This window comes from Rhea americana, unplaced genomic scaffold (genome assembly GCF_003343005.1).
Source record: "Rhea americana isolate MKP2758 unplaced genomic scaffold, rheAme1 scaffold_15, whole genome shotgun sequence".
NCBI lineage: Eukaryota > Metazoa > Chordata > Aves > Rheiformes > Rheidae > Rhea > Rhea americana.
The window spans coordinates 1,097,730-1,120,464 of record NW_028185594.1 but is presented as its reverse complement, the minus strand read 5'-3'; the positions used below and the strand labels follow the sequence as shown (position 1 = coordinate 1,120,464).

The window sequence follows — 22,735 nt, the reverse complement described above, 5'->3', positions numbered from 1 at the left end:
GCTTATATGATACACCAGAAGGAGACGAAAAAAGTACTGAAGGGCAGAAGGGGAATGCTGAGTTTATTGAGGACTAACCACATTAGGATTGACTAAAAAGGAAAAAAAAAAGAAAAAAAAACCTAAGCTTGTTCAAACTGCAATCCAAGCAATAGTTATTTTTAGTCCCTCAATTATTGCATGTTTCATAATGTGATTTTGAGGGCTTGGCATTCCCTCACATTAGAAGAATTCTATTATACTATTATATACTCTGCGGTGTCTTGATGGAAAACGATGCAGTGGAGGCCTGGGATTTAACATTCGAGAAGAACGGAGATGGAAAAGTATTTAGACTCAGCACTTTTTAAAAAACACAAAATCACAGTCAGATGAAGCTCTACAAATTTGTCAGATGCCCTGCACAGAAATAAAAGTATTAGAGCTATAGAGGTGAAAGCCAGTGTTCAATATCTAACAGTTATTAACTGGGAAAATTATATGGTTTTAGAAAAGATGCATTCATTTGGGATGATTGCTAGATAATTTGGGTTCTCAAGACCCAAATCTAGATTCTAATCTCTTGATTAACCTCTGAAGTAGCCTGTGCATCTGGCAAAACGCTTTCAGGAAGATCTTGAATGATCTGCCTTTGGTTTTATTCTGTATTCTCCTAAAACTTTCAACTTTACTTTAAAGAAAGTAACTTGTCAAAACGCACTGCTCCAAATCCCTCCTTTGCCTTTGCTGTCTTCTGATGACGACAGGAATTTCAGCTTAATTCCAACGCACTGGACAGGTAGATCAGAAATACTTTACAATCAACATAAAGGGTGATATTGCAATTTGAAAGACCAACAGTGACTACATCATTTGATCCAGTAAAGAAAATACACAACTATGAAATATTTTGAAATCAGCCTTCTTCTGGTAGACCAAACCAAGGCCTGCTGATGATAGAATATACAAACATCGATCATAGAATTAACTCTTAAACATCATTTTTCTCTATCCCTACGGAACAGGAAAAGGCCTTTTTCAGTAGAGTAAGAATTTCCCAACAAAAGTAACGTAGGGAAAGGATTAGGCATGATTTCCTATTACTTAAATAGAATGTAATGGGTGAGGTCAACCTGCCCTTGGCTTTCAGCTGTTGACAGGGTGATCTTGAGAAAAAGGCAATGGTATGCCGTTGTATGACTCTCACCCAGACATCATATGCAAGTACGAACAACACACTGCCCCTGAATCACGGCTAGGAGATTTCTAAGATTTCTGTCTTCCTTAATAATATGAGACCAGACGCAGAAACTGATTCCTGCAGACAAATGATTCAGTAGGCTCAATAATTGGCATTCATGCAGTTTCTCCTACGACTTCTGCCCACATCATCTGGGAACCTAATCTGATGACCATCTTTGACTGCAGCGAGTTTTGGGGCAGGCTCTCAAGTGGGTCAAGCCAACCTTCTCCACCTTACAATGACACAATAGGATTTCTCATCTCCACATTAAAATCTGGACCATCATATTATCTGAACCTTGGGTCTTTCTGAAGCAAAAACACTAAGCTGGCAACCGTGAGTGAGCAAAAATAAGGGAAATTCTGCTCAGACAGAAACATTCTTCTCTGAGACAACACAGATCAAACACAGCTTAAAGGAAGATGAAGTTTTATTCAGATGACATCTGCAGTAACTTCCATTCTGATGTCAACGATCAACACTTTTATTAAAGGGTAAGGCCAGTTAATCTTTAACCAACAGTTTACAAGAGGTATTTAAAAGAAACAACAAACAACTTACGAAACTTCATGAGATCTTCCTTTTATTCAGAAGTTTTTACCATGAATGCTACCAGACTGATAGCTGTGTTACAAAAGAAAGAACAAGTTAGGCAACGGGAACTACCCAATAAATCCAAACTAGGAAGATCTCCTCTGGTTACTATGGAGAGGATCTCAGCCAAAAACCTATGCTGAGGGAAGGGTTCAAAGTACTTGTTTACGTGGTCTGAGTGTCTTCCATAAAAAGTCAGATCACTAACTCATTTCAAAAACATGGCAAGTACCAACCGGCAGCTCACTCGTGCTACCGTTTCAAATAATAGGACTTCAGCGGGAATACCTCTCTAACTCACGCTGAAAAACTTTACGCGCTAAAGTCAATTAAAATAACATCATCAGCTTTGATGGATAATAAAATGGATCTGGACCCAGTTCACCAGTTTCATAACCCCGTTAGTCTCTCTAAGTTACTTAATAGGATTTGTTATCAGGTAGAAATGTGATCCATTGAGGTGCCAATTTGCCATTCGTGGCTGCTGCTGCAAAAAAGAAAAAAGTAAGCATACACCAATGTCCCCAGAAACCTTGACTGGAAAACCCTTTCATGTCAGAAGTTTATTTTTATTGGTAAAATATTAAATAATATACAGAATTAAAAACTGCACTTACACTTCTGAGAAGAAATAATTCTTGGACAAATTATATGCTTGTTCCTGAGATTCCCTACATTTATTCCAGTAGCTGTGCACTCAAGACAGTACAAACCTTTATAATATAATCCTTTTCACAAAGTATTACAAAGTTTCTGCAGCTTCTTTTATTTATACACACACACAGACTCACACTCTCACGTGGCTGTACAACACTCACACAGATACAGAGTACACACATACAGATGTGGAACCATATGTATGCATGTATACTAAGAAGAAAAAGGAACAATTCCCATAGTTCAGTCTACAGCGGCAAAACCCTTTAGCGGGGGGATACAGGTTTACGTTGGGGCTGCTCACATGCACCACTGTCGTCATAGTCGTTTCTGCACTTCTTTTGTCAGAGCATGTTCCAATGTCCAAGTAAAGCAACGTGACAATTCCCAGCGTCTTCACTCGGCTTTGGAACAAACCCTGAACTTATTTATTTAAGATTCCTCAATTTGAGCTTGCAACACGTGCTGCAGAACTCACAATTGAAAGCCAGGAGAAAAGTGGTCATTTGCCAGGTTACTCACCTGGTTTACTTTGCCAAAACGACCAATGTCGAATTCGGCACTAACGGTGGCAGGGTGCAACTCCATGTGAGTCACCGAGGGTGCCATGAAAAATGGCTCAGACCTGACAGCCTGAAATTATGATCACACGTGTTTTGATATGATCCCACTGCTTCAATAAGGTCCCTGTGGCTGGGAGGACCGGAACAACTTGCGGGGGGTTATCAGGATTTGGCCCTAGGAGTGGGAAATCGTGGGTAAGCAACAGTCACCCACTGAATGCATTTTTCTTCTTGAACTCAAACACAAAGTCCGGGAAATAATTTTGGCAATCAGTTAGAATGGGATACAGGCTCCTCACCTTGGTTATTATTAAAAAGAAATATCTTAAATACAAATTTAAAAGACAAAAGTGGCTACTGTGCATGCGCAGTAACTGCCTTTCAAAGAAATCTCAACGGGATTTTTCTTTTTTTTTATTACGTACCTACATACATATTTACAGAACAGAGGCTTCAGTCTACTGGGGAAAAAAAGGCATTAAAAACACACTATATATAAATATGTATGATATGTAAAACAAGTCCCATCTAAACTTACATAAGACAAGGACAACTCTAAAGAAGCTTTTCTGGTCTCTCAGGTAGATAAAGGACACGAGTCCTGTAATTCTTACGCAGGCAAATCTCTCCCATTAGAGTAAATGGCAGTTTTGCCCTTGCTAAGAGATTAGGCCTAATCCAAAATCCATCAAAGTCAACGACAGTCTCCGCTGAGTGGGTTTTGGATCAGCCCAAAAGATCGTTTTATTTTTTTGTTATTTTTAATAACCATCAATATTAAGTGCTTTTCTTAAGAGGAATAGAAAGCTGCAATTATAAAAGAAAATAAAGAAACAGATAGGAACACATTTGTCCTTAGTTCATACCACTGGATGTGTTTCAATGTCACCTAAAAGCAAGAGTCAAGGAATGGGCTTTAGCCTCAACTTACACGTTCTCACTTTTTGTCAGTCACAATCTTAATTTACGCAGTTACTTGAATCTTATCTTTGAACATATTTAAGATAGAGCGTTTTGTTTCACTGATTTGTGTTGACCGAGGAAAGAAGAAAGAAACCACTGTACATTAATAAGACGACAGGGAAAGTATTGCACTTGAACAGAAAAATAACCAAAAAAGGTGGGTAGTTTGTGATTTTTTTTAAAAAAAAGAGGTTAATATAAACAATCATCCATGTCTGCAATGAGCATGTTTAGAAAGCAAGATCCAAGAATGAAGCTTAAGAAGCAAATCTGGGGTTGATAACCCCCACCCTGGAATACAACAGTAGTAAAACTTCTTTTAAAGCATTTTCTTCCAACAGGAAAAAAAATTATATGACTTTTTTACTTTACAATTTTAAATCTTTCTAAACATTTGCATTAAAAGTTTCCAGTTTTTCATAAAAAGATATACATTTTAGGGAAAAAAAATACAACCAGAAAATAAAACCAACTAAAAAGGAAGGCAAATATACAGTATTATAATTACATCGCTGTGGAGTCATCTCTGAAGGTACTCTAGATCTTTAAAGTGTTACAAAGATTACGTACCTTAATATTTTTTTTCTCAAATCAACTATCTTTTTTTTTTCTTTTTTTCCCTGTTTTTAATATAAAACTACACTTGAGTACAAAAATATGTAAACAGACTGTACAGCCAATGAACAACAACAACAACAACAACAAAAAAACCCTAGACAGCCCAAAGCTACGGGAGATAAGAGCAGGCCCAGACTTAAAGCTAAGAGAGAAGGAAAAAATGGGGGAGAGAGAGGACGCGAAGACCGGAGGGATCGGAGGCTACGCGAGGGGGGAAGCGAGCCCGTTCGAGCTCTGCGAACGCTCGACAAGCGGTCAAACACTTGATCGCAGTTTCCGAACCACGACGCAAACCACCAGAAGACCTTCCCTTGGCACGGCGCGCTCCGAAAGGAACGGCCGCGAACGCCGCCGGGCGCGCAAGCAAGGGCCGAGTCGGGACCGCCGCGGCGAGAAGCTCGGCGCGAGGCGTCCGCGTGGCGCGGGCCGCCGAGCCGAAGGGATTAAGGCTGAAACGCCGACGGAAGCGGCGGCCGTGGTTTTTACCGCAGAACCTCGCTAGCGGGTCCTAACGACTGAGACCTAAAAGCCAAAAGTTGCCGCGCTTTGCCTCGAGACATGATCCGATTCACTTCATCATCGTTAAACCTTTAAATTACTTCACGTACTGCTAGTAAATACATCACAGTTTTTTGCAATCGTCTGAAATAACAYGAGGTTTTACTACAGCAACGTAATAGCGAGTCTTTGCTGAAAGAGAGATGGTCATTTCTGTCCGGGGATCAATTAGGTGCCATGATCTGTCCTGTAAAGGAAAAGTTTCCCTGGAAGGAGAGAGTATGGCGAGGTCTAAACAGAAACTGCTAATATTCTTCTGGGCCTATACTTCAGGACAATTTCTAATGGGATAAAAGGGAATATAAATGCTAGGAAGCAAATTCTGCCTCTTTTCTACCTCGGGGGTCGGCCGCTCGGGAACCCAGCCCTGCGGAGACGCGCCGCGGCGTTCCCGGCAGCACGGGCCGAGCCGCCTACACCGGCACGCGTGAGACCTGGCTGCTGCACCTGTAGACGAAGAACTAGCTGCGAACCTAGGTGACCGACCCGGCCGGCAAGTACCAAACCAGCACTGTGCTTTTCGCCAAAGCCTTCCAGCAGATGATAAAACCCCCACGCACGACRCGGAGCTCTTCCCGACCTGAGATGGTAACGCGTTCCCCAATACCTTCTACGCATGGGTTTCTCTCCTTTCTAGTTCGTTGACTAGTACAACAGCAGTGTTTGGGTCCAACCTGCAAGCCACCTCCTGAAGAGCTTTGCTCTTTTGCTAGCTCCAAGTAAACTTTTGCAGAACGGCAACAAAGTCTGCTCCTCTTCCTAAATGGGAAGTTACAAGCACAGCAAAGTCCATTTTCAAGAGCGCTTTACTTGAAGCTGCAAGGGTAGGAAAACAGGAATTCCCTGCCGTGATGCTCTCGAGGGTRCCGTGCCGCTGGAGGCTTTTGCAAGCCTCAGCAACAGGCGTACGGATGGGGCTACGGATGACTCTGTGTCGGCTGGGACCAGTTCTGAGAGCAGCTCCAGCTGGAGAGCCGGAGCGCGCTTTGCCAGGGTAATTTTCAGCCCTTCCCACTCTTAAAGCCAGCTTACTCCAGGAAATCTCATAGCTGAGTAACTAAGTCTCCTCTCCCGTTTAAGCTGCCAAAGGGGGTGCAGGAAGGAAGCGGGAGCTGCCTCACTGTGCCATACAAGCAGGGATTTTTACTTTGGGTTGTTTTTTTTCTGTTTTGCATTCTGAAAGGGTACGGTAAGATATCATGAATGACACCTCAAGCTTTCAAAATGCATTTCAAAAAGGCACATATACAATAAAGCATATATATCCAACAACATGATACCATATATATAAATATACTTTCTCAAAATCTCCAGCGGCTCTAGACTGCAGGTCATTACTAGCATCTGTTTTTGTTCTTTGAATGATAGTAAACCAAGCTAAGACGCAAACTGCATCAAAGCCAATTTGATCTCACTTTTCCTAAACTTCCATTCTGAGTTTAGACTACTCAGGTAACAGTATAACCTCCCTTCTCCCTCGTTATTATAATACACAGCTGAAACAAAAAAAATATTAAATAGTGAAGGAACCATATTACCGCTACTCCTCTCCTTGGCTGAAATAAGCACCTTTCCCTAGATCGAGCTCCAAAGTCCCTTTCCGGAGGAAGGAGTGTCTACTCTTCTTTCAATGCAGCTTCTTTCCACGAGGCTTTTTTTCAAACATGAAAATGCCAGCTCAGGACCTAGACAACAGTAATAATATTCTATTAAAGGCCAGTTGTGAAGGATCTGGTTCAACTCCTGGCCGACTCCTGCCTGATGCTCCAAATTTAGGAAAGCCCGTGGTCAATGGAAGGAAATAYGGAAAATCTTAAAATTAAAAATTTCTTTGCTCTTCAGTAAATACTTTTATTTCTACATGGCTATTTTGCAAGCTGTGCCCTCAGACCGTAAATAACTTCTATCATTAAAAATATTAGGCTGATTTACAAATTTAGTTAAGATTTTTCTCTCTCATGCAGACCAAYAGAGGTTCATGCCTAGACACCTTTCATATCCACTTCACAGACGGAAGCACTTTTTAAGGAGAATAAAATTGTTTCAATCCCATAAATTACTGAGCAAAGAGCTGGCTTTACTGAAAAATTCTATATATTCTGATGTGTACTCCTAACTGATTGCAAAGAGAGGTGGCTGTAAAATTCATTGGCCGTAGCAGCAGATATATAGATAATGCCCTTTGCTCCAAGAATATGAATCATATCAAGAGCAGAATAAGCAATCACACTTCTGTTTAAATTAATMGGCCTCTACTAATTTAAACTGAGTCAGAATCTTGCCATTTTTTGATGTAAAATGAAGTGAAAGGGTTTACTGGCAGGGATGTTTGCAGAAATGGCTTTTTTAATGAAAATGGGGAATGCTCACAGGAAGCCAATTCTGAATTTGCAAATGTATGTTTTTAACTGGAAACCTGATTCCAAGAATTTGAGAGAGTCCAATAAAAATCAGTCAGGTTCACTTTCAAACACCAGATACTTAGAACAAATGGATCTGCAGGCCAAGGATTATCTGCTGAAATTCCTAGTACGATTTGAATGACTAATGAATTTGACAAAACTCAAGAGCTTTTCTTAGAAATCTGCAGAGAGCAGGCAAGAAAAAAAAATACCTTTGAGGCCCCAATTTTGCTCACTTCTGTATAGGGGCAAACTGATATAKAAAAAAACCTCTCCGATGATTTCTTCTGCATCAACCAAGCCTCCCGTTTAAGAGCTGGGTCCTGTCTGATTTACTCAACTCCTCCCTTCTCCACAGCACTACCAAGTAAGAATTAAACACTAAAATAAATGTCAGTCCAAAACTTTGTTCRGAACTTGAACCGGAATTTAATCTTCCCCCTTCTCTAGTTCTAGGATGAAAAACTTCAGTGAGCGTTCAGAACGGACGATAAAAATTACTGCAGCCCCTCAGCTGCCTGCTCTCCAAGAAACGCCGTTTTTAGAAGATGATAACTAACGGCATGCCCGTGTGATACCAGGAATCTGCCCACTGTCTCCCCAGTTCTCTGTCTGTGATATCAGGACATGGCACTGATCACATACAGACCTTGGAACAAAAAGGTTGGGCTTCGCTAAATCCAGCTACAAAATCACCGAACCTCCAAGTCTGATCTTTCAACCATTCAGAGAAGACACATTGTAGGAGGCATCAATGAATGAAACTCTGGGTATCATTGTAGCCAACTGATCTGCAGATACACAAAAAATTCTCTGCCTTTCCCCTATTCCTGTGCTTTCCCACACACGCTTTTTTTCCTTTTTCTTTTTTTTAAACACTTGCTGCCTGGTGCTAGCTATTCCAAGGAATCATAGCCCTCATTCTTTCCCCTGGCCACAGGGAATGGTTTTTTGTCCCTTAGAGATCGAATGGGATTGTTGACCACCTTTCTGCCTGGCTCAAGCTGGTGTCTTTTTAGAGCTCCACGCTAGCTCAGTGCCATTCAGGCCCAACATCTTTTCCTTCACACATTGTTCTTAAAAAGATGTTTGCTGCCCTAAYAGAACTCATAACCACTTTTTCTAGTGCCATACTGGAAACTCCAGTGTCTGGGTTTCCAAACACAGGATGATGCAGAGCATGGCCAACCATCTCCTAAGCCAGCCTTCATAGAGCAGCAAATCAGCACACACAGAGTAAAAGTGATGCCCTCCAGCATCTCCCCTTTTTGTTCTGAACAAACCCCTTTGACTGCACCAAGCACAAGAAAACCAGAATGATTTGGAGGATGGCAGCACTTCACTGGCCTGAGCGTCCTCTATATTCAGATGAAGAAGAAAGGAGGGGGAGGAACCCAAGGACATTAAGAACAATGTTGGGAATAGGTCTTTAAATCTGTCTCTCCAAGGCCCATATATTCCCAGCCTTGATAGCTCTTAGATTACATAAGATGACATTTCTCTCCATATTGTATTATAATTAATAGGCTACTGCAAGACTTTACCAGCTCCTACTTAATAGCATTTCAGTGCTGGGAAGCAGTCATCAGGTAATCTGGCCATGATCTACTCTATCCTTTCTAAACACAGGTTCTAGCTGCCAAGAATGTCACCATAAAAAGATTTCAATCAATACCACTCAGCTCCTACTTTCAAATGCTCCAGGTCTAGGAAGRGAGGAAGGGRAAAAAAAAAAACAAAAAGCAGTACCCTTAAAACGAACAGCAAACTGGCATGTGTACAGAGTACGCAGATTGAAGGGAGCAGATGGGAAATCATTATGGCTTGATCTTCCTCTCTTTTTTACACTTCTGTAACTTTATCTTTTGAAAAGGTCTCACCAAGCAGAGGGAGACTGCTTGCACGGAAAGGGTTAAACCCACATGCAGATCTTTCCATTCTTAAGCTGTGCTCTTGTTGCCAAACAAAAACAATTCAATAGTGATTGGTACAAACAGTTGGGTTTTCTGTGGCAATCTGTCACATAGGTTTAAGCCCAGTTTTTAGTGATGCAACCTGCAACTTGGTGGCTGGTTGCTGGATTTTTTTTATTTATTGGGAGAGAAAGAAAGGAAGTAAAACATTTTTTTTTCTTGTCCAGTCTGTAGTTCAAGAAATTGCTCTGRAATTTTTTTGTTTGTATTCCCTACAGTGAAATTAATAAATTATGAATGAAAATGATATCTATAAATTCAAATTATAGCACAGCATCTGTATCTCATACATCACTTTCTAAAGAAGTTGGGGAGATTGTATGCAATCTGGTTGTTTGAAGGGCTTGCATGCTCTCTGAGAGCAAAGCATATCCAGCAAAATCCATACTTCCACCCCTAAATTAAAGCAGAATTGATGATTTAAAAACAAAAGGAAGTCACTGGATCAGCAAATTAGCAAACAAAACGTTAATGTGAGAAAAATATGACCAAGGCTCGGATCCTGATGTAGCTGAAGTAGTGGGAGTAGTTCCGTTAAACTCAGTGTAGCTAAGAGGATTAACGCTGGCCGACGATCTGGCTCCTAGTGTTTTCCCAGCTGCAAGTCTTAGTTTAGGCTGCTGCCAAGAGGTTAACACTGTGATAATAGAACGAGAAAGTATTTATATAGGTACATATAGATRTATAATTATATTTAAAGAACACTTTGCTACTAGTACTTCTGTCATTTTAAAATCCGCAATTTTAAAACAAATTATTTTAGAAGAGCAGCAGAACCTCTTGAGTAAACTACAGACTCTCTCACCCACTCCTAGGCCACTTACTGTCCTAGGAGTAAGGTTAAAACGTTATTTGTARATGCTATTTCTTAAAACATAGGGTGCAACTAAATAAGTAAGGCTCCCAAGGGTTTCTAAGAAGCCAGTGAGTCAACACACAGGCATGGAGTAACAGCAAATCAACAATTCTAAAAAAGGTGCTTCATAAGTTAAGGAAAATAAAAATACAGAGCCTCAAACTTATCACAAAGGCCCTCAGACTTATGAAACTAAAYTGCTGTTATGTGGTACAGTGTTAGACATAAATTTCTGTACATTCTCAAGGGGCAATACACACTGAACCCAGAAAAACAGCTCACCCTAGAAAGTCATTTTGAAARGAATATTGACTTTGATTCGTGCTCCTAAATCCCTACTGTAAAACAGGTTTGCTTTGAAAACAATTGTTCATTCTGTAGAATAAAGTCCCCCCCCTTTTCTCCAGCCACCAAAACCCCACTCTGTATCCACACATTTGAAAAAGGCTCTCCTCTGAAATGTTTCTACCTGTTTGTCTGAAATTATAAAGGAGTGGCATCTCATTATGACTTTAAAGCACCTAGCAGAGTTGAGCAATATCCCAAAATAGGACATGATACACAGCTAATTATGACAGAAATGGACTGCCTTTCAGTTCCCACAAAAAGCAAGCCAAGTCACTCAACAAAAAGTGACAACAACAGAAAACCCCTCTTTTATCCCTTCCCTTCCTTCTTTCCATTCTTAAGCTGGGCAGAGCAACTGAGGTTGGGTCCACAAAAATAAGGTTAATAATAATAATTAAACAACAGCAACAACAACAACAACAGCAACAACAAAATAGGTGTATCAATGTCTGAGGAAAAGTGGGATTGTAAGTGCAGTATTTCTTCATGTGCAGTTTTTTCTACTTCATACGAGTCCCCTTTGGATGAGAAGGCCTAATGGAATGTGTGCTCCCCTCGGACAATGTGCGATGAGAACTCATAGCGGTCCTGGCTTCGGTAGCCACAGATGTTGCACTCTAGCGGGTCCCGGTAGCCATGGCAGCCCATATGGATGGTGTACATGACATGGTCTAGGAAAAGAACGCGACAGTGCTCACACTTGAAAGCCCTAATCTGCTCCCCTTCTCCATTGATGACCTTGTAGATATCCTTTAAAGAGCCCTTAGAAGCTTTTGTGGCATCCAAAGCCTTGGCGTCCTCCTTCATATAAGCCGGGCTTGGCTTTCTCTTGGGATTTAAGGCAGAGTTTCCTTGGTAGGACTGGCGGTCTTCGTGGCTGCTCTCTGAGTCAGTAGAATCCAGGCAGCTATTGCTGGGGGAGCCCTCTCTATCCTGGGTTCGACTCTTTGGTCTGATGAGGGAGATGGGGCCATCCATGTTGTTCTCGTGACTGTCAGCTGTTTCCCTGCTAATGGGCCTTTCTATCCTGTTAGGATGATAGACCTGAGCGTAAGCTGAGCTGATGACCGGGGCCACCTCTGCAATTGTGCTTGGTGTGTGCTGCATCAGGGGGTGAAGTGCCTCAGCTCCAAGGTAGGTGATTGCATTGTTGATGGCTTGGTCCATCATGTGAGACTGCATCAGCTCAGCCTCCTTCTCATAGGTTAAGTTCATATCAAAGTGAATGTCTGGATAGCCAAATCTCATGAGCTTTTCACCTAAGGGACAAGAGCAAATGAATGAGAAAAATCAATATTATCACTTCAAGGTTTCACTGTAAAGAGGTGGGGTGGGGTAGGGAGAAACCCCCCGACTTGGGGTGAAATTCATTTCAGAGTCCAAAGTTACCCTCCTTCTATCTGTTCGGTGACCTCCTATGAGCTTCCTGTCCCGAAACGGGCAAAATGGCAATGTCACTAACAGCTCTTCTTACTCCAGGTAAAGCATGCAGTGCACTGAACTACMGACCAACTCTAAACCTTCCAGTGCTTCAGTACTGCCCATGCCTCAAATGAGGACATACATGTCAGCMGATAGAAAATGGGACTGTACCACTGAGGTTAATGAAGCTCGGCCAGTTTGCACCATTGGACATACTCTTCCGAAACCAAAGGAGGTGGCACTGCAAGTGCTCCCCAAGGTGGCTCATACCTTACAACAGGGCTCTTGTACCGAGATATCTGAGCAAAGGCTATACAGGGCTCATAAGATGAGGACCTAGCACATCTTCAGTGCCATGAGGTATAGATCCTTCCACCAGGACAAGAAACAAAGTGTCCACATATGTGTCCACAGACTGAAGCAAGCAACATCAGCACTGTAAGGCAAATCTCGATAGCTTGCATCTAGGCTCAGATTGAATTTTTGTATTTCACCCCTCAAAAAAACCCTTACCCCAACTACTTGGAGTAAAAAATAAACAAACAACCCCCAAAACCAAAAACACCTCCTAAAACTTCCAATGTCTCTTCAGGCATGAAAACAGAATAGAGAAGCCACATGTATAGCTTAGTTTAATTTGGTGCAAGGCAAAGCAACTTCCATTGACTTAGGCTAAGTAAATAAATAACGATGAGGAATCAGCCAGCTGATCCCTGAATTCATCACTATGTGAATCCAAATTCACACCTCTGTAAGCTTTAAAAATCAATGGTATTAGAGATATGCAAAAGCAGAACCACACACTGGTAAATCATGCTAGTCACTGGGCACGTTGAGTATCGCACATCTCCTCTGAAGTTAACAAAGTTACAGCTACTTACACCACGGCTCAGCTTAGCAGCACTGCTTTTCCAGTGGTGGCTTTAGGGTGTCAGTACAAGGAAAGTTCATACAACAGCTCTTCTTTTTAAGTAGAAAAGCTTATGCATATATAACTATATGGGTAAAATAAAAGAAATACATGTTCACATCAATATCCGTTAACTGTAGTTTTTTTGAAGCCGACTTTACAAAATCTGATAAATAACCTTGGTTGGGTCTCATTGTCTTTGTTACTTTTCACTGCCTCACTATGTAAAACTTTTCCTCAGTATTGTAATTTAATCAATTCAGGAAGTCACTACATAAAACTGGTTTGGCTATCCAGTAACTTAAAAATCTTCTATTACCTTTTGCCAAAATTGCTTGGAACAAAATGCATATAAACCAACATAAGAAACAGAACTGTAACCCCAAATCTCTTCCAAATAGCATTAGTACATTTCAACATAGCTATCATTCAACATTTTATTTTTGACTAAAATAACTCATTCCACTTACTGTGCCTTATCATAACGTGATGCATAAAGAGAGAAATAATTTTACATTGCACATGGAACAATCAGGTTATCCTTGGAGATCATGCATCACTCTGGCTTAGGAACTTAGCCTTGATTAGCAAGGTAATTAAATACAAGTCTAAAGTGAAGCACGTGAATATTCCTACTCACTTCAGCAGTACTGCTCACGTGCTTCTGATTAAACATCATGTTTATGTACCTCACTACATTTCCCTACAGCTGGCTGTGTTACRTGTACAGCTCACCAAAAGAACACCAAACATGGAGAAGAAACTGTTCCTTTCCTACATATTTGGAAAAAAATAGGGACAGAAGACTGACAAAGCTCCAGTGACGGCCTTTCTAATCTAACACACCTTCAGGGTGGTTCTCGCCATCGGACATTCTCTTTCCAGTGCTCCTGCCAGGCCAGTTTTGGGCAGGCAATCTTGCCGCTTGCGATGGCTCCCACCAGGATGGGACTCCAAAAGGGCTGATGGATCCATCCTCACCTGAAACCAAGCAGCAACTTGGCAAGTGAGGCCAGAGTGGGACCGGAGGAGAGCTCCAGGAGGAACTGGTGTCTTTGGCACAGCAGGAAAAAGAAACAAAAGTGCCCATGTCACCTGCTCTGGCCAGGCATGTTCTTGTGTTTGAATAAGGAGCTGGATCTGATGAAAGGCAGCCTGACTGAGTCTCCAGATGTGCCGTCAGTCCCTTGCAGGCTAGGGTGACAGGTCAATCAGTAATACTGTATGGGAAATGTGGATGAACAATGCAGGCCTTATTTTGATTCCTTTCATCTTCCACATTCAGTGACTCCACCAGACAGTAGAGTACAGCAAACAGTAAATTGCCAGTGACYTGAATTATTCATTCCTTTAATTATGAACCAGTTTCAAAGACTCTGGAGCCTTAAAAATGGAGAGTGACATACAAAAGTAAAATAAATGATAACATGGCGTACAGGGGTGTATAAATCACAGAGCTCAGAAGAAGCATTAACAAACTAATCCAGCCTGGTTTGACATGTTTTTCAATTTTAAGTGACTACTCCTTAGCCAAATGTGTAATTATAAGCAACTATTTCACACTCATCTACTCAAGTTTATTCTCAGTTCCATTTATCCTTGCCATATATTAACGAAGTGGAAGAAGCAGCACTCCCTACCATAGCCAGCTTATCATAYGGCATTCCATTAGAAAATAAAATAAATAAATAAATAGGTATTTGCAGCTGGATCAAAGAACATAGGCAGTGCTCTCCTGTGATACCTGTAGTCCAGCYTGTCAAGTATCTACAGCAACTGGAATGCCATACACTTCAGAGAAAGCTGCAGGAAACCTGACAGAAAGCAGTTACAAAATTTACCACCAGATGAATTTTATTCTTGACCCCCATTAACTAGAAGTTGACTGTACCTTTGTAGCAGGATGATTTTCATCTGTTCTGAGATGCCTGTATATTTTTAATTCTTACTATAACAACCACAGTCTTATCGTAAGCCACATAAACATCTTCCTTTGAATCCTGCCAAGTTCTTAACCTCAGTGACACTCTGTGACACCAAGTACCACATTCAAACTGAAAATATGTGGATCTACATCATGTGATCAGCTTGAAGCTGGTTGCTTCTCTAATRTCTGCTTCTTTCTTTATTGAAAGGGAGGCAAAAAGAAGTGTTCATTCCTGTGTATCATAAGTTACATCTTCTGCCTCCAGTATTTCTACAGGCTCGATAAAACTAGTACCTCAACAACAGATATAATCAAGCTCTCTCTCACTCAGAAATTTACTCTATCTTCTGTATGCTACTTCCGTTCTTTCTGAAATTTCAGCCAGAGTAAAGACTGTGGTCTATAACAAAGGTCCCTTGGAGACTGCTGATCAGAAAGAGCAGTAMAGCATTGATAGACATAGTATACAAAGAGTTGAGCTTATGCTTACATGACCTTCTCATAAATACCATTAAGTTGTTCTGGATAGGTGCCATGCCTGTAGTATGCACAAGAAATTTTCCTGCATGTAAGAGAACCATTACAAGTTCTTCCTGATCAAGTTGAACACTATTTCATCAGGGAGAAAACGGGAAGAAAAGTGAGGTCATGGTGAAAAAAGAAAGGCCGTAAAGGAGAGAGACTGCTGTCTTTCAACTCATACACTGTGATGCCAGGAAAGAGTAGAAGAGGCAGAAATATAAGATAGGRTAAGTAAGAAAGACACTCCTTTTCTCCCCTTCAAGTGGATCTGGATAAGAAGCTGCAYGTCACATGAAAACCTAAACTCCTAACCTCAGAAAAAAGGAATAGTAAAAATGATGTGTCGTTTCTACAGAAGAAGCAGCTTCATCTTACAGTGAAGTATACCCTATTGAAGAGAGTAATAATCTCCTACAGCATATTTCATGCAAGGATTTCAGATCAGTAAGTTCACCTTTAAAGACAGTAACAACATACAGTCAATCACATGTGAGTGGACAAGTAAAATAACCTTCCTGGGGTAAAAGAAAACCCATCATCTGCAGTTYCAAAAATTAAATCAATTTAACCCATCTAGAAATCCATCTGCCTCAGTTTAGAGGCATGCTTACAATGGATAAGCAATATTATTTATGAGAGCAGGCTTAGGTGTTCCGGAACTTAAGAGAGAAAGGAGAGAGGTCTCAAGCCCTCACAGATAGTCTCTAGCCCCTGCAAAGATAACCTTTAGGAGGTATTGCAGAAAAAAAATTATGCACATCAGGATCTGTGGACAGCTTAAGGAAAAAAAAAACAAGAAAAAAGGGGAAAAAAAGAAAAAGAAAGAAAAAAAAAAAAGGCATGAGCCATGGACTGCTCTTCTTCCTTTCAAGGCTGTCATGGTTTTGAGGTCTAAAGACAGCAGTTTAAATGCCGGCATGGCTAACTATTTTTGCTGTTGATCAAAACCTGCAAGGAAGTACAGCAGTTGCTGAGACAACACTGTCTGGCAACATGATAGACATAACAGGTCTATCATGGGGGGGCCGTGCTTATGATCCCATGCAGTTAGATTTGGCTTGTCAGTAGAGAGTTCAGTTCCCTTTTCCACTCTCTCCAATGGCTTTAGTTTAACTGTTKGTCACAGCAGTAAATGAAACCAGAGCATTCCTTCTCTAGTTCTCATCAGCTATATAGTAATGCATTTCAGGTAATTCTTAAAGACAACAGAATAAAAACTAAGTTTTTATTTCAGAAGGCCTAAATACAGAAAATATTACTGCTTTCTCGTCTTCTTGGTGTGGGTTGGATTGCTCCTGACCGAACTTTTGCTTAGCAAGAGGCAGGAAAGAAAAGACATTAAAGATAAAAATGTTGACCAGTACATAAAAGATGTCTAGCGCTGATATTTGGAAACAGAAAACTCGGAACAGTGAGGTCCATGTGTCAGTGTCCCCCAGGTGAGATGCAGCGTGTTGCTAGTCCAGTGCAATTCAAAACCATGCGGGTTAGTTTAAAACCTCTTTCAGTGGTGATTTAACTAATTCACCTGAATCTGTACTTAGCTGAGGGGAAATGTTTTTCAAAATGACTGTCTTGATTGCTTCCAGTCCTCTAACCTCTCCATGAGTGTCCTCAGAGTAGCCAGGATGAGGATATAACAGCCTTAATATCTGTACCACTGTCCACCCAGACAGTGAGCATGGAAAACAGACATTGCATGACTTTAGAGTCTAGTAGCACACACTCAAAAAACTCTCTACCTCAGTTCCCCTCCTAAGTTTCACATGGCCTCTATACCAGTGTGAAGAATAGCTTTAAACTACAGTTCAGCACAAGTAAAATTCCCCATACTGTCTCTGGTTGCAAGCTGAGTAATTTTAAGATGCCTAGACACAAAGCAAAACAAATTSAGGGCTCAAGATCCTGAAACTGGTAATCAAAAATGGTCCAGTGTCCAGGAATATTTATGAATTTAGAAATTTATCTTGTACAGAACACTGCACTTGGAGCAAGTGCTCCTTCAACAGGAGCTATATGATCTTATTTCCACATGCCAGTATTATCAGATCAGTTGTTGCCAGCTCTCAAAATTTTAATAGAAGTTGCAAGTCTTGAGATACCTGTTACTGTTTTCTTTAAACACACACACACAAACATACACACACACACACACACACACACGTTAAAAGAGACAATTATATGAGTCTTGTTTTTTATCTGCTGGGATGAGAGCTTTTATTTGCTGTGTGAGGAGAAGGAAAGATGATAGGTTTAACTCTTTAAGGCCAGAAAAAAGTTAAAAAAATACAACTAAAAGGCACAGCTTAAGATTTTTAAAACCATTTTCATGATTAGAGGGTCCTAACTATTGAATGTATATGGTTGGCAAAGCTATAACCATTTGCAGTATTTTTTTTGTTGTGATTTAACCATCTCAGTTACTTTCCCTCTCCATCACACCAAGCTCTCAGAATGCCACCTTTCCCCTTGCTCTTTTGTTATTATTCCCAAACCTATACTTAATACCACTACAAATAAAATGTGTATCTCAGGCTTACCCACAAACTTCTGTGGCGTGGAGCTTTTACGCTTTCCCATGTTGCTTGTCAGCTTCTCTATAACAGCAGGTCTCTCAAAAGGCACCAGAGGAATATTGTTGTCCATCACAGGCTCTTGTTCCTTACAATCTTCCATAGGAGGTACTACATAAAACCAAAATACTGCATCAACAAGCCTGGTCTACACAGATGATGCAAATCATTTGAGGCCTGCTGACCACCATAACAAGTGCAATGTAAATAAAGCAAGGTGCATGAACACAATTGGTAACATTCACCTTTGAGCAACTAGAGCCACATCTTCACAACACATCACTTGGGGGSCATTTCAGTTTGCCGAAACCAAACTTTAAGCATCTATTAAAGGATTTGTGTTTTTTTCTGAATACACATAATCCCCAGTCGGAGGGAAAGAGAGGTGGGTACATGGCACTTTTGAAAAATMACTCTGTAGAGCACATTTTCTCCTGTTCTCCTCAATACAATCACCTATGGTCAGCATAAACTCATCGTTATCATTCTTCATGTATTCACGTAACTTCACATTTAAGAGTCAGTGGTACCATGCTGAGGATCAAACCAAGCATCTGAAACTTTCCCAATACATTTCAAATGGGATCTATGCAGCTCTTCCAACTGCCTTGTAACAACAAATTTAATACATGGCCTAATTGTTCCTCATTCATCTTTAGCAAGTAGCAAGAGAAACCTGAGTGGGATCAGTGCCCTGAGTGGGCACCAAYGGGATGCTAGAGATGTTAAATATGACTTGGTAGGAAGAACGGGTGGCAGAGAAATAGAAACTAGGATGATCTGGCAAAAAGTTGCTACAATTCGTAAGCTGCAGGAGTCCCAGCACATTCTGCTTATTACGTAAATCTTCCAGTGAACTCAGAGTTAGTATAACAGGGGTAGGAGAGGACTGAAACCCACACCTGCTAGTCATCCCCTGATCTCACTAGCAGTCCATGTTCCTCCTATGTAACCTCACTACCTTCAAGGTCCCAATACGGAATAATCACTCCCCGGTTCTTAAACATGCAGCTCTTTGATAGCACATAATATATGAAAAATGAGGTGATAAAAGCCTTGTCTTTGCACTCTTTCTAGTAAGGAAGAACAGATACTAGGCACTTACAAAAAAAGAGTATGTGCTCAGGTGAACTTCTCAATTCAGACATTCATAATATGAAAACATGACAAATTATTCATTTGATTCCATTTGTGCCTGTGYTGCTAGAGAAGCTGAGTACTTTGAGGCTTAGAATCTACCATATGCTTTAAAATGATTTACTCTGCTGCTTCTTTATTTGTAAAGGATGCTCCCCCTGAGAAACACAATAGTTTCTCATTTGCAAAGCAGTCCTGCTGGCATCAAYGAAAATAGAGAGGAAGAAAAAGCAAAAACATGAAATGAACCTAATATTGCAACAAAATGGGATGCAGTGTTCCAGTAACCTAATTAATGTCCCGTGCAGACTGGGAGGTCTGGAATACTATAAATAGATATGGCCAAGTTTTTAAGGTTACTTAAAACTTTGGTTGCTCCAAAGATATCTGCATTAGTCCCACTCAAGTTCTTATCAAGAAGATTTTGTAAGCAGGGAAAGATTACGGCCACTGATTTTCGTTGCGAACTTTTGCCTAACTGTCCTTTTGGCTTAACAAAAATTGGGCAGATGTGTGCACATCTGTGCATAGTCTGGGTGAAACCCTGGACTGCTGCTCAGTGGCAGTATCTCTCCTCACTGCAAGGGGCCAGCTTTCTACGGGAGCATCTACGTGAGGTGCAGAGGGCTCTAAATGCCTCCTGCAAAGAGGTGCTAAATGCACACTGCTCTTCTAGGGCTACTGCTCACAAAAATCAGATGAAATCCTCTCAGTCACTTTCACAGCCACCTAATTAGGCCCAAATTATACAACATTTGTATGTCTTACAAAGATTAAATAATAATTAATTAATTTGGGTGTTGGACATATGCGTGCAAAATTTCCTCGACGGAATCTGAAACCTTTGTTCCATGAAAAATAAATAGTGCTAAAAAAGACATCTGCTCTTCCATAAGTCAGGCAAAGATTCTGCTCGGACTCCTTTTAAAAGTAAAATTATCACTAATAAAAGCATTTTCTTTTGCATTTTTTAATGCCGCAAGCTCTTTCTTACACCTTGGAACTCAACTCCATAATCCAGGGCATTGCTCCTTAGCAAGAGAATCATTGAATCACTCCACTATTTGTGTTAGTATGGGAATAAGTTACCAGAATATATTTTGTTATGCAGATTTCTAGGGACAAGGAGAGTTGAAAATAGCCTAGTTTGTGAAACGATTTAAAACATGTGCAGTTTGAGACCAAACAGGTTAGACGCCACAATTCGGAGACTAAAAGAGCTAAGCTAAGGCTCACWTTGTCAAGTTCAAATTATTAATTTTTCATCTAAAATTTTTGTTTTGCTTCTAATTTAAAAATATACAAATAAAGGTCAACCAGCCAGACTGCATCATTTTTGAGGAAAAACAAAATAAAAAAAGGGGAAAACCAAAACAAACTGATCAGACACAACAAACAAGTTACCACAAATCAGCTGCTTTGTGGTCGAGGCTCATGTGCACACATTTGCTCTGCGGTAAATACAATTCCCTTTTCCTTGTATGTACTTCATTACCTCGGGTAGCAGGAGCTGCCGAAGAACAGCCGACATGTTACAACTAGCATTAACTATTTTACGTTGTGAACCTACTGTCTCAGTTCAGGAAGGTTTTATTACTCTAGGAATCAAGTGCCTAGCGCATGAAAAGCCCATGCTTGAGTACGGTTCTGCTCAGCAATGATCTTAATCAAGTAGTAGGGTGCACTGGGGGACTGGTGCCCATGCAAACATCCACCATCKCTGACACTGCTAAAGATCCTCAGTTGCAATTAACACCAAGCACTCTTGCAGAGTCCAAACTCCTGGTCCACAAACCTGGATGGTCTTCAAAACAAAGTCTTTTTCTGAAGACGCTGGGTTTTGAATCACAGAGTTCACCTCAGAACTGCTTTTAGTTTTTGTTTTTTCATTTGTAAGAAATCACACATACTGTTAAAAAAATGATGCTATTCCTCTGAGAGCAGAACAGGGGAAGAAAGTCCGAAAAAAAAAGAAAAAAAAAAGAAAAAAAAAAGAAAGAAAAAGAACAGCCAGCATGCATTTTGCTGATAAATATTTCTATGTGCAGACAACAGATACTGCACTAAGTCTCAGCTGGTATAAATTAGTATTACCCCATCAGCCTCAGTTTGCTTTCCTGAACTCAAAATATTGCTGTTTTAAAGTGTGTGTGTGTGTGTGTGTGTGTGTGTGTGAGAAGAAATGACAGGAAATATTCCCATGGACCCTGATGTGCAGTCTCCTGTGGGACCTGCATTTTAACTATGCTTTAAGCATACGCAAGAGAGAAGGACACAAGCCCATCGGCTGTATGATGTGGAGCCGGCCTTTGAGGCTCACGCAGCCTACAGCTAAGCTCCTTTCTTCTTCTCCAGAAAGAGTATTCTTCTCCACTCCATTTTGGGAATTCCTCCTGGAGTTACTGCTTTTTGGAGATGGGGAAGAATGTGTAAGCTGGTGTAAACCAGAGCTAGCGTTTAGTATTTCTCCCCATGCTTTTCTATGATGATCATGTTCTTGGCATTCAGCAACTGTCACTTGTGTCACCCCCAAAATGCTGCTAGCTGAAACGTTGCTGACTACTTTCTACCTCCAGGGCCAGAATTGCTCAGTTGAGAATTGATAGCAATAAAAGCTGAGCTCTCTTGCAGCAAGCTGCCTGCAAGGGAGCCAGCCACAAGGAGGGGCAGCTCAGCACCGCCGCCGGCACCTGGCAGAGGGCGGCCGAGGGGCCAGCAGCCAGAAAGCTCTACATGCCCACCTACACACCAAAACCAACCCTCTCCCCCCTCTTCTCGCTTCCCTCTGTGGCTTTCATCAGGTGACCTAGCCATCGGCAAGGCAAAGATGCTTGAAATTCAGGGTTTCTTCAGCCTTCGGTGAAAACTCCCCAGTAAATGGTTACAATGTGCCTATAAAACGATCAGGTTGAGCACAATGTTTGAAAAAAAAAAATCCAAACTCTCTTGAGGCTGCCCYGCATTGACTGGAACTAGTCACCTTTTCTAAATGTATTTGAACAAATAGGAAAACATTGGCAATAATGGTGGAGACCCAACACAGCCACTCAGGTCTTTAAMACACAGTACTGGCGGATACTAGAAAATTCCCACTTTGACCCATTCTATAAAATTTAAATTTGGTTCATTTTGGGTCTGCTCCAAAGAATTTTCATACTCAAGTGTCTTCCCCTCCACCCTAGGAAGACTGTCAAGAGCAGTCCTGGGCATAATGGCRTCAAAATTGTCAACAGGCACCAAACTGGAGCGCTCTGTTGAATGCACTCGTTGCAGCACTGTAAGCTACCCGTTTTAGGAAATGGAGCAGGCGCCTGGACAACCTAATCCTCCCACCTGGCCACTCATCGAAACACTCAGCAAAAATAAAATACTGTAAAATCCCTGGAAAAGAGACTCAGGAGAGCTCAACTCCAATGCAATATGAAAGAAACCAACAGCCAAAATCTCCTAACAATACCCTTGCTCATCCTCAACGCTATCCTTTCAAAAG

At 41.0% G+C, this 22,735-nt stretch overlaps 1 protein-coding gene across 1 annotated transcript in view; it reads right to left on the bottom strand.

Moving 5' to 3' along the window:
• Positions 1-9,992: 9,992 nt before the first annotated feature.
• Positions 9,993-22,735, bottom strand: part of IKZF2 (IKAROS family zinc finger 2) — a 107,938-nt gene continuing 95,195 nt past the window's right edge. The window contains exons 7-8 of the mRNA XM_085299323.1: positions 18,076-18,219; positions 9,993-12,013 (exon numbers count right to left, since the gene is read on the bottom strand). Of these exons, the coding sequence (XP_085155449.1) occupies positions 11,289-12,013; positions 18,076-18,219 (869 nt within the window). The 3' untranslated portion in view covers positions 9,993-11,288. The remainder of the gene's footprint in view (positions 12,014-18,075; positions 18,220-22,735) is intronic.